Source organism: Siniperca chuatsi, linkage group LG15 (assembly GCF_020085105.1).
Source record: "Siniperca chuatsi isolate FFG_IHB_CAS linkage group LG15, ASM2008510v1, whole genome shotgun sequence".
NCBI lineage: Eukaryota > Metazoa > Chordata > Actinopteri > Centrarchiformes > Sinipercidae > Siniperca > Siniperca chuatsi.
This window is the reverse complement of record NC_058056.1, coordinates 3,484,748-3,498,763: the sequence shown is the minus strand read 5'-3', so window position 1 is coordinate 3,498,763 and position 14,016 is coordinate 3,484,748. Positions and strand designations below refer to the sequence as shown.

The 14,016-nt window shown below is 38.5% G+C and overlaps 1 protein-coding gene across 1 annotated transcript; it reads left to right on the top strand.

Annotated features, from left to right (window-relative positions):
- The first annotated feature begins 941 nt into the window (after positions 1-941).
- On the top strand, positions 942-5,396 carry LOC122861652 (G2/M phase-specific E3 ubiquitin-protein ligase-like). Its single transcript, XM_044166389.1, has 4 exons — positions 942-1,177; positions 1,411-1,583; positions 2,887-3,101; positions 4,032-5,396. Exons 1-4 carry the CDS (start codon positions 1,034-1,036, stop codon positions 4,139-4,141), a joined length of 642 nt encoding a protein of 213 aa, XP_044022324.1. The 5' UTR covers positions 942-1,033; the 3' UTR covers positions 4,142-5,396.
- The last annotated feature ends 8,620 nt before the right edge of the window (positions 5,397-14,016 follow it).

Genomic DNA, 14,016 nt, shown 5'->3' with positions numbered 1-14,016 from the left:
AACTATGTAACAGGAAAACTCCCTAAACTGAATAAAAGAGAGGAGGCTGCATAGATGCACTTCAGAGTGAGTAGGAGATGTAACTGAATGCATCTATGCTTACTCTCCTCGAGTAAAACTTAAGTTAATGCCTTTGTCTTTCTTTCCTTGTATATGATTTAAATGTTCTAGGTGTCTTGAACCTGACAGTTGTTGTTTCAGACATTTTAATCATTTTTTTTTTTTCAGATAGTAATATCTGATGCGGATGAGGATCTGGATCCACCTGAAAAAAATCCAGAAAAAACTTCTTGCTCCAGGTAAATAAAAAAAATCATAATGACTGACATAATTAAATTTATTTAACTGATTACATGGAACATTTTTGTTTGTAAGATCTTTTAACATGGAAATTTAATTAATAATAATATAATTTCCCAACAGTAAATACACAGACCTGTATTCACCAAATGTTGAGCAAGAGGATGAAGAGCCGGTTGCTGTCAATGTGAAGAATTTCCAACACACAGCAATGTAATATGACAGCTTTTGACTATAGCACTCCTGTTTTTTCACTGTACAATAGTTCTGGTATATCTGGAATATCCACAAATTAAGTCACTTTTTGTCATTACAGGGAGGAGACGGACATTACATTACCTGACATCATAGCAAACCTGTCACTTCCTATTGATCATAAAAGAGTCAGCCGGTTCAACATCTCAAGGGCTAATGTTTGGGATGGGGCAGTCAGAGGTTTCAAGCGCACAACATATTCTGAAACCTGTGACATGCTGGTCAGATTTACTGATGATACTGGTGTTCTGGAAGAGGGAATTGACACTGGTGGTCCAAGACGAGAGTTTTTAATTCTACTAATGAAACACCTAAAAGACCGGCCCATTTTTGATAGGCTACTAATGGTTGGTTAATGATTATTGACCATATATATCACATGACAAATGCTTGTATATAACAGTATTGTTTGTTTTAATTTTGCAATTTGAATTCATTCACAGCTGTTAGGGAGGATGAATACTACCTGGCAGGAAAGATGATTGCTGTGTCAGTTGTGCATGGAGGTCCAGGACCCCATTTCCTGTCGAAAGATCTTGTACATTATCTTGCAGGCCAGCCTTCATTCAAAGCACCAATTAATTTAATAACTGATGAAGAACTAGGGAAAGCTTTGCAAAAGGTGAGAATAGCATAAGGCTACGGTATGGTAGGGCAGGGTTTTACATAGTTCCTGCAGTGTTTTGAGACAGTGTTTACTTCCCATATCCAGTACAGAATTTGTTTCATTAATTTATTAGTTTTTGATGGTGTAAAATTACACTATGCTGTGTATGTATCTCATTAAAAAAATAAAGAGATACAGTGCTTACAGTTATTGACTGGGGTGTTTATGCCCCTTTTCATGTGTTTCAGATTGAGAATGCTGCTTCATTGGATGCTCTGCACAAATGTATGATGAGACACAGCACAATGTTACAGACAGCAGGTTGTCTGAGACATGTGGCTACTGTGGAAGAAAAGACAGAAATTGTTTCAGACTACCTCCAATGGTATGTTATTGAACGGAACTCATCTGTAATTGACAGGTAAGATGATATTTGTAGTGATGAGATTTTCTTCTTTTTTATGTATTTATATAAGAATTTTTAGTTTGTAGAAATACCTCAGGGTCCCCATCTTTGGTTTATGCAAGCATGTATATCCGTTACCAATTTGTCACTATGACAGAATTTGTAACATATTTCAACTGATATGTGATGTCGCTTCATTCTGTGCCTTGTCAAACTACAGTGCCTTCATTAAGTCTACACACCTTTATAGATTCAATTTAAAATAGATATTAATATTTTTCCTTATCAATCTACACACAATACATCATAATGACAAAGCAAAAACAGAAATTAGATCTCAGGTTTTTCCTCCTGACTAACTCCTCCATAGAGTTCAAGAGGAAAATCAGTCCAGTTACCCCTTAAAGTGATCCATCCACCTCTACTGCACATCTGGCAGCAGAGTGGCTCACTTGATCCATCAAACCCTTGATGACTTGCTGCTGTTTATCCAACCACCTGCTCCATACTGTGCCAGTGTCATTTACATCTGAATCTATTCCTGCCCTGATTGGTGTGGTGGGAATTACTAGAATTGTTGGGTCTTTGTATATTATAGAGTGTGGTCTAGACCTGCTCTGTCTGTAAAGTGTCTTGAGATGTCTCTTGTTATGATTTGATACTATAAATAAAATTGAATTTATTTGCATTAAAGGGTTATATAGGTTATTTTATAATATAAAAGCAGATATAATATATAATATAAAATCAGATATAAAAGTGTGCTGATGTTGACTGGTGTGTAAAGCCTGAAGCTTCATACACAAGGAATCCAGGATGGAATTATTCCAAAGGTGGTTCAACAGCATACTGAGAAAAGGGTTCATTAACTTATGTGAATGTGATATTTCTTTTTTTTTTATTAAATTGGCTACAATTTCTAAAAAACAGTTTTTGCATTGTCATTGACGTATTGTGCGTATACTGATGAGGAAAAAGATTAATATTACTATTTTAAATTGAATCTATAACACAACAAAGTTTTGAAAAAGTGCATGGGGCATGTAGACTTTGTAAGTGGTCAAGCCACCCAGCCGTCTGTGTCATTCCAGTCTTCTGTTTCTGTGTGTAATACTTAGTTTGTAACAATTAACTTTTAATGTGCAATGTGAAAACAGGGTTCTTTAAATCAATTTTCAACACAATAATTTTTCCCCCCAAATGTACGTTTGTTAAGGTGGATAGTAATTGTAGAGAAAAGAATATTTAATAGTTTTCTTTAATTTAAATTCAGTTGCCACTACACAGCAGTGAAACAATGTTTTTGTTCACTCTGTAGATTCAGGGAGGGTCTTTCAACCCTGGAGTTTTTAACTGCACTACAGCAGCACCCTACTTTGCTGGCCCCTGCCCTGTGCCACTCTGAAAAGCAACTCACTGCTTTTGACCTTGAGATACTCTTCAAACCTGGCCTCAGTCCTTCGGGGAGTAATCAAAGACTTAAAGAAAGTCAAACCATGGGCTACTGGGCAGACCATCTCCTTGATTGTGAAGGTTTGTTTGTTTATTTGTTTTTTATATCTAGTAAAGAAAACTCATGGAAATTAAAGCTGCAAGCAGCATTTATCGGGGTTCAAGCATTTCCAGCCTTTAAGCACATAAGCATCAAAAGACAATAAGTTTTATTTAGCAGTAATGTAACTACCTAAATCACAGAAGGAAAAGACCATTACATGGAACTTACCATGGGAATTATATATTTTTCAAAGCTTTTTGAAAGTTATAGTGCCACCAATGGTCCGATCTCCATGAAATTTTGCATGCTTCTATAGAACAATGGTTCGGGACCCACCGCTCTGCACATTTTGTAAGTCTCCCTTATTTAATGCACCTGATTCAGATCATCAGCTGTCAAGGAGAGAGCTCCATGAACTGTACTGAGTGTGTCAGATAAGAGAGACATACAAAATGTGCAGAGCAGTGGGTCCCGAGGACTGGAGTGGAGAACCACTGCTTTAGAATGTTGTCTCATATGCTCACCAATTTTTGTGAAGTTCTGAGTTTTCGTTTTAGATTTATAGGCTTTTGAGTGTTTTGCCACGGCCATTTTCTAAATGACCCTGTTATGGCTACCCAAATGGTAAAATTCAACTTTTTTTAGACAATTATTGATCTAGAGAGTCCAGACAATTGTACTGCACTGGTTTGGTTGCGATTGGGCAAAAAATCTAGGACTAGTTTGCGCAAGTAGGTTTTTAAGATGATAGCGAATTTCTGATGAACAATTTGACTGACAGCAGTAGTACTTGAGGCAAAGTTGTTCAGTATGAGGATATCTATCAAATGATATGCATCACGTGATTAAAGGTCGGAAAACTTATAATAAAACCCTAATAATAAAAATCAGTACAATTACAATAGGGTTTCAGCTCTTTGAGCTTGAACCCCTAATTATGTATCTGAATTGTTGGTTTTTTTTTGCAGAAGGCCAGGCTGCTGTGTCTGTGGAAGATGTTTTGATGTTTGCAACTGTGCTGTCTTCACTTCCCCCATCTGGCTTGGAACCACTGCCACAAATAGAGTTCCTGGAATGACTCTGTGTTCCCAATGGCAAATACATGTACAAACTCCTTGAAATTACCACTCCTAGACTCATACACTTTGTTTAAGTCACGGACTTTGGAATTCAAAATAGTCCAGGATTTGGCTGTTTTTAAGCTAAATGATGGATGAACCCTAGAGTTAAGACTCTGAAAACATTGTTGTTGTTAAAGGTTCACTTTAAAGTGCAGTTGCCCAAATTGTTTTTATAATGTAACAGTATGTGAGCATGTTTTTCTCACTGTTAACATTTTGAAAATGTTTTAGATTTGTGGCTCTCAAACTGGGATCCCTCTGTGAATCACTGTTTTAGATAAAGAAACAAATAGTTCAAGAAGTAAAGTTTTCTATACTGCAAAAATTTAATAAATACTTACTATTTTTGATTAATTTACTTCACACTTAAAAACAATTAAGCTGTGGGTGACAGATTCATAAACATTGTGTTCAGACAGACAACAGTATTCCACCACTACAAAAAACCCTCCCTTTTTGATCATTTCATAGCTGAGCCATTTCTTTTAGTTTCATATACAGTTCTGTTGCAGACTCCCAGTTTTCTGGCTTCTGTAACTGATTGTGTTCCATGTCCACGATTACAGCATACGAGTGGCCCTCGTTAAAATATTGAACACATTGATGAAGTATGTCTGGTGTTTCCGTCTGGTCCGCGTCCTTTAGAAATTCCAAACACCGACCACACGTAAAGCAAAACCACGTTAAGCTGCTCATGTGTTTGCCACAAAGCGGGCAAAACATCCCTAGGCCGCAGTCCATGTTCTGTCACCATAAACTTTATATACGGCATTAACTCCACAACCACAACACGAATTTACAGCGCTCACCAACAACAACACCTTTCACCGTGTCACTTCCGGTGTATGGTACATTCCCTTTCCGTGAAGAATCTGTCATTGTAAATTTGTTTCGGGACTGGTAAAAGTGTTTTGCGTCTTGTTAATTTGTTTTCTAAAATGTAAATTTGTCTCAAGCTTTGTAAAAGTGTTTCATACTTTGTAATGCATCATAGAAACTTGAGTTGTTTATATTTGGTATAAAATTTGTTTTTTCAATGTAAAGCCAGCAGGACAATTACTCTAAACACAAATGATCTTGTTTTGTTTCTGGGGCAATGTACATTCAATTTTTTCTGGAGTGTTTTGATGATGCTTACAAGTGTTCCCTACGGGTATGGGATTAATTATAAAGCCAAGACACCCGATCATCTCCAGCTCAGAACTGATCTGCTTTCTGGCCTGCCTGTGTCTAAGGATAAATAAAATCATGTCAGAACATATCAGAAGAAAGTTGTCTTTATTGAAAATTTTGCATGGAGCATCTCCTTCTCAGAGAAAGAATATTATTAAATCTGCATCCCCTATTTTAGCTCTTATAAATTTGATCTTAATATCTACACCGTTTATCATTAACTTGTTTTGAAAAAAACAAATCAGAATGTAAAGGAGTAATTAACTCTACCACGCAGCCTCCTTCTGTATACCCCATTCTCTTAACAAGTCCTTCGTTATCTTATCCAGCTGTCACATCCTCCATATGTCCTGCAGTACCCATGCAGAATAGTCCAGATCAAAACTCCGTCTGCAGAGTATCCTTCCAATAATTTAAAAGACATTCTATAATACATCGATAAGCATAGGTGATTGACAACTGTTATGAGCCTATCCCCCAGCAAAATGTCCACTTGTGAAAATATTGTACAACCTGGGTAGTTGATAAATCCCACTTCATCTCCTTGTGCCAGATTTCCCCCTGTTAGCTTTGGTGATCTTAACACGTGTATATAGAAAAGTATTGTTCAGATCCAGATAGTCCTCTGTGCTTGCCGGGACAAAAAATTGTATTGGCGCAGAGTCTGAAATGGCTGCAAGAGGGGGAACTTTGATGCAGCCATATTTCTCTATACTTGTTTGTGTCAAAGGCACCACAGACAGCTCTAATTCCGATTTAACACATGCTTTTGACATGTTATGTACCAAAGCCATTCCTGCTAGAATATATCTCTTGTCTTACGACATTTTGCCGACTTACTTCTCCTTGCTTGTGTATTTTTTCTTATCTTAGTATTGCTTATTTAATATTCAACGATGCCTCTGTAGTTGGGAACTCCCCCTTTGTCCAGGTGGACGTTTTATTGGTCGATGTGATATTGCCATTATTCCTGACCCCTCTTGCAGTTTGTTGCTATGACTCATGACATTGGTGATAACATCAGAAACAATGTTTTTAGCTGCTGTCTTTAAATGCGATGCGACGGTAAATCCTTTCTTAAGCAGGGGAAATGCAAGTCTAAACAAGCCACAAAAAATACCCTCAAGACCAGCCCCTTATTGAGAACCAAATGTTTTCCAAAATGTAAATATGTCTCGAGCTTTGTAAAAGTGTTTCACACTTTGTAATGTTGTTTTGCACTTCCCAGCCACCGTAAATTTACGTGCATCATCACATAAAGACAAAGGCAAATCTTCAATAAAATTCACATTTCTAATTTTTAGCAAATCATCATCAACATTTTTACAAAATAAGTTTTTTCACTATTTGACGGCCCTGATAAAATTAGACTAAATGCTGTAGTCTAAAATCAAAATCAACATGCTCTCTACCACCCATTTTAATAGTTGTACGGTAAGGTTGTAAGATCAGAGAAGCCACAACGTTTGATGTACACCACCTTTTTACAACTGATTTATTTTTTAGCTCAAATGCCTTTTTATTCCTAACTATTGTTTCTGTGTCTACAGAGCAGGTCTAGACCATACTCTTTATAATTTTAATTACAGAGACCGAACAAATCCCACCATAAGCAAGAATTTGGCGACAGTGGCAAGAAAAATTTTCCTAGAGGGAGGCAAAATGCAAATACCACCTAGAATTTTTTGTAATAATTTATTTGTTGTGGTAACATTATTATTAATAAATTAATAATAATAGGAATGACATCTATATGAATAATAATGACCGTATTAGTAACAGAGCTAATAACAGGAACAGCGGGGGCAGCAAGTGGCCCACAACCATGGATCCAGTCTCTGGAGGCAGAAATACCTGCTGAAAGCGAGGGAAGGAGAGAGGAGAGAAATGAGAAAGCACAGAACTACGGGAGAGAGAAGATGTCGAGTTAGTAACATGCAATAATAGGATATAAATGCATACAGATGGAGAGGGAGAGGAGGAGAAAGGAAAGAGGTACATCCCGGCAGTGTAGACCTATAGCAGCATAACTAAGGGATGGTTCAGGGCTCACCCGAGCCAGCCCTAACTATAAGCTTTATCAAAGAGGAAAGTCTTAAGCCTACTCTTAAATGTGGAGATGGTGTCTGCCTCCTGAACCCAAATTGGGATGTGTTTCCACAGGAAAGGAGCTTGACAACTGATCTGCAAAGGACAAAGGATCTGCCTCCCATTTTACTTTTGGAGACTCTAGGAACCACAAGTAACCCTGTATTCTAGGAGCGCAGTGTTCTAGTCGGGTAATATGGTATTATGAGATCTGTTCCAGTTCCTGTTACATGTTCCAGTCTCTGTAATAGGATGTGATGGTCAATGGTGTCGAACACAGCACTAAGATCTAAAAAGACAAGTACAGAGACAAGTCTATTGTCTCTGACTAATGACTAAAAGGTCATTTGTAATTTTCACCAGTGCTGTCTCTGTGCTATGATGCACTCTAAATCCTGACTGAAAATCCTCAAATAAACTATTATTATTTGGAAAGTCACACAACTGATTGGCGACTGCTTTCTCAAGGATCTTAGAGAGAAAGGGAAAGTTAGATATAGGTCTATAGTTGGCTTAAACCCCTGTATCAAGAGTGGGTTTTAATTTTAATTACAGTTACTTTAAAGGATTGATCATATCCAGTAACAAAGTGCTAACTAAGGATAAAACTTCTTTAAGCAGCCTAGTTGGAATGGGGTCTAAGAGACAGGTTGATGGCTTAGATGAATTAATCATCGAAGTTAGTTGAAAAAGGTCGATAGGAGCAAAGCAGTCAAAATATATATCAGGTTTTACAGTTGTTTCTAAGGTTCCTGTTTTTGAAGATAAATCAGTACCGCTCGATGGCAGGACGTGATGAATTTTTTCTCTAATAGTTAAAACTGTATTATTAAAGAAACAAGTCGTTACTACTTTATTTTCCTCTATGATTCTTCCAGGTTGTTGGAACGCGATTTGCTTTCAAGTTTTTGTGATGTTTGCTTTAATTTGCGGGTTTGGGGGTTATACCATGGAGCTAACCTTCTAACATGCAGCGGGCAAATTGTTCAGGTTCTGTCACTAGTTCGGATGCAGCCTGGTTTTCAAAGATTTGACAAAGAGTTGAGCAACAGTTTGTTGATATTTCGCAGCTTTGTTGACAGCAGTTTTTTCTGGATTTAGCCGAATGCCCTCAAAACTAGGGTAACCTGAAGCCTCCTGTTTTCGCTGTAGGAAGGATTTTACATACTCTTTAAACAGATCATTGCTCTTCGCTGCAATATGCCATATGCCTCAACTTGGTGACAACATAACCTTTCTCAACAGTCTTTTTCAGTTCTAAGCTGACCCAAGTTCCCAAGAGGCCTCTCTCAGGATCTCTGTGGTTCTAGGCACTGGTTTTGAACCTCTGAACATTCTACACAAAGGAAACATTAGCTTATTGTTACAGTGATATGGAAGCACAGGGTGATACAATCCCCTGGAAGGTAGCACAGTACATTTTATCAGCCCAAAGTAATTTTCAATTTGGTCTCGGTCCCAAAGTCGCAGAAGATTACTTTAGGATGTCCAGTTGGGTAGCTTTAACTAGCCTGTACAGTTGGATACATAATAATTCATAATAATACATTTTCTCACCCTTAGCAACTTTGTAGTGTAAGTCTGCATGCGTTGGTGCCCCCAAACAGTGCCTTTCGTGGGTCAAGCCTTTCAGGCATCTTGTGACTTCTCAAAAAGTTCTGCAGAATTTGGTCTCTTTTTTTGGTTTGTTCCCACTCGCATTCCCACATCACCTATACATGGAGTTTGTGTTGCTGTCTAAGAGCTTGTATTTTTTTCTTTGTACTGTCTGTAAAGAACACCAAATGCAATAACAGAATTTTTATGTCCAGGACTGTTGCACATTAGACAGCCATGCCAAAAACAACCAGCAAACTCTCTCATGATTGAGGGCATGCCAAATTTCTATCTTGTTTTTGAAAGCCTCAAATTCCAGCCACTGTATAGATGCATTAGATAAAGACTTGTTTTGATTGATGTAAGCACCATCATATGTCAATGCCAGTGTGTCAGGGGACAGGAATTGTGTTTTAAACCAGACATGTAACATGAAGCAAATATTGAATTTCTATTAATCCCACTTGATAATGTACTTTAAACTGAAAAGGTTTGGGTAGCTTTGTTCTGAAATTTGCTGTTGTGTTGTTGGGGTAAAATAATGTAGAAGAATTTCTAGGTAATGTAACAAAAAACCCTAACCCAAAGTCTCAGTATGTAGTACGCTTGAAAACCCTACGGTAACTGAATGACCTGAGAGTTAAATTTACTTGTATCTGGCCATCCCACCCATTTGACTAGTACCAAATGGTATAATATTCCGACCCTGTCTTCTTTCTAAATAAGATCTTTTCTATTTTAAACGTTTTGTCTTTATCCACAATAACTTTTAGCAATTCTGGTTCATAGAAGGTCCCCTGTGATACCTCATCATCATAATCTTTTAACCTATAAACAGGGGGGCTCTGCGATACACATTCCATTACCATGAAATATTAATCAGTATAACCTTTTTTAAAAAGGTCCTCTTAATTTTGAAAATCTCACCATATCACAGACTTTATATTTAAAATGAATTACTACTTTGTCTTTTATTTTATATAGGTTGTTAGAAACAATGTGCTCATTGTCTTTTGTTACCTCAGATGGTTTCATTTTAATACTAGGATGATAACTAACTGACCTAACTAAGTCTTGCAAATGTCTACATAACATTTAGAATTAATGGCTGTTAAATAACGGCACATTTTAGATTTCAGAGTACTATTGAACCGTTCGACAACGGAGGCTCATTTGATGTGGTGAAGTGAATTATTCTATTATTTTTGATTAATGTTTCAAACTCTTTGTTTAAGAATTCCTTTCCTTTTTCTGTTTGTATTTTATGGGATATTCTACCTTCATCTAAAACATCTTTAAAGGCTGCTGAGACACATCTTCCACTTTTATTTTTCTAGCACCGAGCCCATGTGTATTTTGAAAACACGTCTATACATGTTAATAAATAACGCAACCCATAATTTTCTGAATAAGCTGACATGTCCACTAGATCTAACTGGAACTGCCAATCTATTGTATTCACTAACACTTTATTTCTCTTAAAATGTAAAGGAGCTGTTCTGTGAAGAGTATAAGCATCTTGTTTTAAGAGCCAGTTTTCTATAACAGAGTCTGCACAGCGAATACCTGTACTGTCAAACAGAGCGTTTTTAAGTTTTTGTTTACCCCCATATCCCTCTGCATTTTCTGGCGCATAGTATATCTTTTTCATAACCTCATCCATGGCTGTTGTCATAAAAATGAACACTCGCTGTCTGCGTTTAGGTATTTTATTTCCAAGGCATGTTTACATCATCAACAGTCTTGTCTTAACAGACAATGCTGTTTACAGGTATACACTTTTCAAAAAATCAATACAGGCATTTTTATTTTTCCTGAGCAAAGATTCTACTAAACATTACATTACATTATCAACATCCACAACACACACAGATCAGTACTAAAAGTACAAAAACAAAACACATGACCCATGTGGAATTCATCATCTTTCAAAGGAAAACAATTAACATTGACTAGAGTAGATTTCACATCTGCACATTTATCTGCAATCATTTGTACCATAGCATGCCAATCCTGTGTCACTTGTCTAACTCATTGAGTCTGCTTTTCAATTCTAGGACAACATAGTAATCTATCAGTGTCACATACTGCATTATTATCAGCATCACAAAGCAAAGTTCTCATCTTATACTGTACATGACATATTGCTTTTTGACATAGTTTTGCAAACTAGATATGTTCCCCATTATTCTTTAGTGTTTTTTTCCACTCCAAATGTTCAGAGAATCCTTAACTACAGTATTCACCCTATTATCCACTGTAGTTATCTGATTTAGTATTGCAATGAGACTCTCCAGTTGATCCAGCATGCTGCAGAACGCGTACTGACAAAAACTAGGAAAAGAGATCATATCTCTCCAACATTAGCTTCTCTGCACTGGCTCCTTGTAAAATTTAGAATAGAATTTAAAATCATTCTCCTCACCTACAAAGCTCTTAATGGTCTGGCACCATCGTATCTTAAAGATCTCATAATACCATATTACCCGACTAGAACACTGCGCTCCCAGGATGCATGGTTACTTGTGGTTCCTAGAGTCTCCAAAAGTAGAATGGGAGCCAGAGTCTTCAGTTATCGAGCTCCTCTCCTCCTTCTCTTCCTCTCCATCTGTATGCATTTTATCCCATTACTGCATGAAATGAAATTCTATGTGGTCTTTGCATTGTGCCTCCCTCTCCCCCATTCCCCCTCCTCCAAACCCCTCCCCTCTCTCTCTCTCTCTCTCTCTCTTTCTCTCTATCTCTCAAAACCTAACACGGCAGCGGCGGATGGCCGCCCACCATTGAGTCTGGTTCTGTCCAAGGTATCTGCCCTCTTTTTTCCTTGCCACTGTCGCCAAATGCTTGCTCATGGTGGGATTTGTTGGGTCTCTGTAATTAATATTATAAATAGTATGGTCTAGACCTGCTCTATAGGAAAAGAGCAATGAGATAACTTCTGTTATGAATTGGCGCTATATAAATAAAATTCAATTAAATTCAATTCAATGAGAAACGGGTTCATCAACCATTTCTGCAATGCATCTGCAGCAATGTCTCGAATGTCGTATGTAGAATGCGATACGATCCCAAGACAGTCCAGTACATATGCTTGCGCATCTGCATAATTTTCATTAAAAATCTCTTGCTTAATTTCTCCCAGATGCCCTTTGATATAATGCAAGGGAAGTATGTCAGTGCATGAGTGAGAATGTCTGTACAGTTTAGCTCTTTGCTAAATAATTTTGTGTAAATAACAGGCTATTGTTACCTCTATAATATCGCAAACACTTGGATTAGATAGGGTATCATGATGAAAAATTTACATTTTATTGTTTTTTTTATTAAACCAAGTTTCTACGTTACAGTTTTCCTGGCTATATGTTTTATCTTGGTAAAAGATTTCAGTCATCGGACTTATAGATCTTAAGAGATTTTAAGCTGGCTGTCAACTCAACGTGGTTTACCGGACTGCCTCCACTGCTGCTAGCTCAGCTAGGTTTGTTTTTAGCCTGGTGGCTAGGCTAGCTGGTCGATTTTACTAAGGATTTTAAGCTTTGAGCACTTTTACGGACTAACTGCAAGCCTGATGGCTGAGTGTGGATCTTGTCACATTACCGTCTCAAAGCTGAAGATAAATATCGCTTGTCTGGAAGCCGAGCTCAGAGAAAAAGACAAGCTCATCCTGGAGTTCTCCACTGTCGCCCCGGCCCAGGCAAAACACCTTGCAGTCCTCAGCTCCTCTGACTGCGGCAACCGGAATGGGACCATCCCATCTCGCTCCCCTGACTGCTCCACTCCTGTACTGGACAATGATCCCATTCTTCCATGGCTCGGCTCCATCATCACTTGCGCCCTGGAGCATGAATGAATGAATGAAGTCGTTTCAGCTAAGCATGAAGATCTGTGGCGCCTCATGGGTGCAAAGCCCAAAGCAATGGCCATTTCTACTCCTTGCCAAGCCCCAGTGGGTGCACGGTCATTCGTCGGTGGGGGTGGTGAGAAGGACTGGACTGTAGCCTGTAAGGACAGACATGGTGCAAAGCACCCGCCTCCTCCTCCTTCACATTGGGACCTCCCGCTGGCCAACAGCTTTGACATCCTGGATACGCAGGACTTTCCTCCACTGGAGGGACGCTCCCATTTTCCAGCGGTCAAGTCTTCCTCCTCCTCTCACCGCAAGTTACTGAAAGAGGCTGTGATCAGGAGAAGCTCTGGAGGTCTCATTCGTCCAGACACAGCAGAGAACACCTCTGCTAAGAAGTCCCCGGCCATGTCTATCCCAGGGACAGCTGATGGAACTCAGCGGTCTCCACGTTCATCAACTCTGCCTCCTCTCATCCCCCCAGCTACGCTGATAGTTGGAGATTCCATAGTAAGGAATATCCGCTTTGTTAATGTAGTCACACACTGCTTTCTCTGAGCTACGACCCTCGACATCTTCGAAAAGCTCCCGGAACTTCTGGCTGCAATTCCAGCCGTCACAAAAATCATAGTCCGTGTCGGCAGCAATGACATCGCCCGTCAGCAATCTGAGCTGACGAAAGCAGACTTCATCCGCCTCTTTGACCTGCTCAACAGCAGTGGAAAGCATGCTTTCATTTCGGGTCCAATTCCTACACTGGTTTTTTTTTTACACTGGGAATTGGCCGTTTTAGCAGGATCCTCAGCCTTCATACCTGGCTCCAGTCTGTCTGCAGCACCCATGACATTGATTTTATTCACAATTTTAACTTATTCTGGGATCGTTTTTCCTTGTTTGCACAAGATGGTCTTCTTGTTGGTGCTCCCTGATTTTTTATCCAGTCTTATTTTAAATTATGACAGAATTGTTCTTTGTGTTGATTTTAATATTCATGTTGATGACTCTTCTTATGCCCTTGCTGCTGATTTTTTAAATATCAACTAACTTTTAACTTTCAACAACATGTGTCTGGCCAAACTCAGTCCCGTGGCTATACTTTAGGCCTAGTCTTTAGTCTGGGTCTGGGAATAC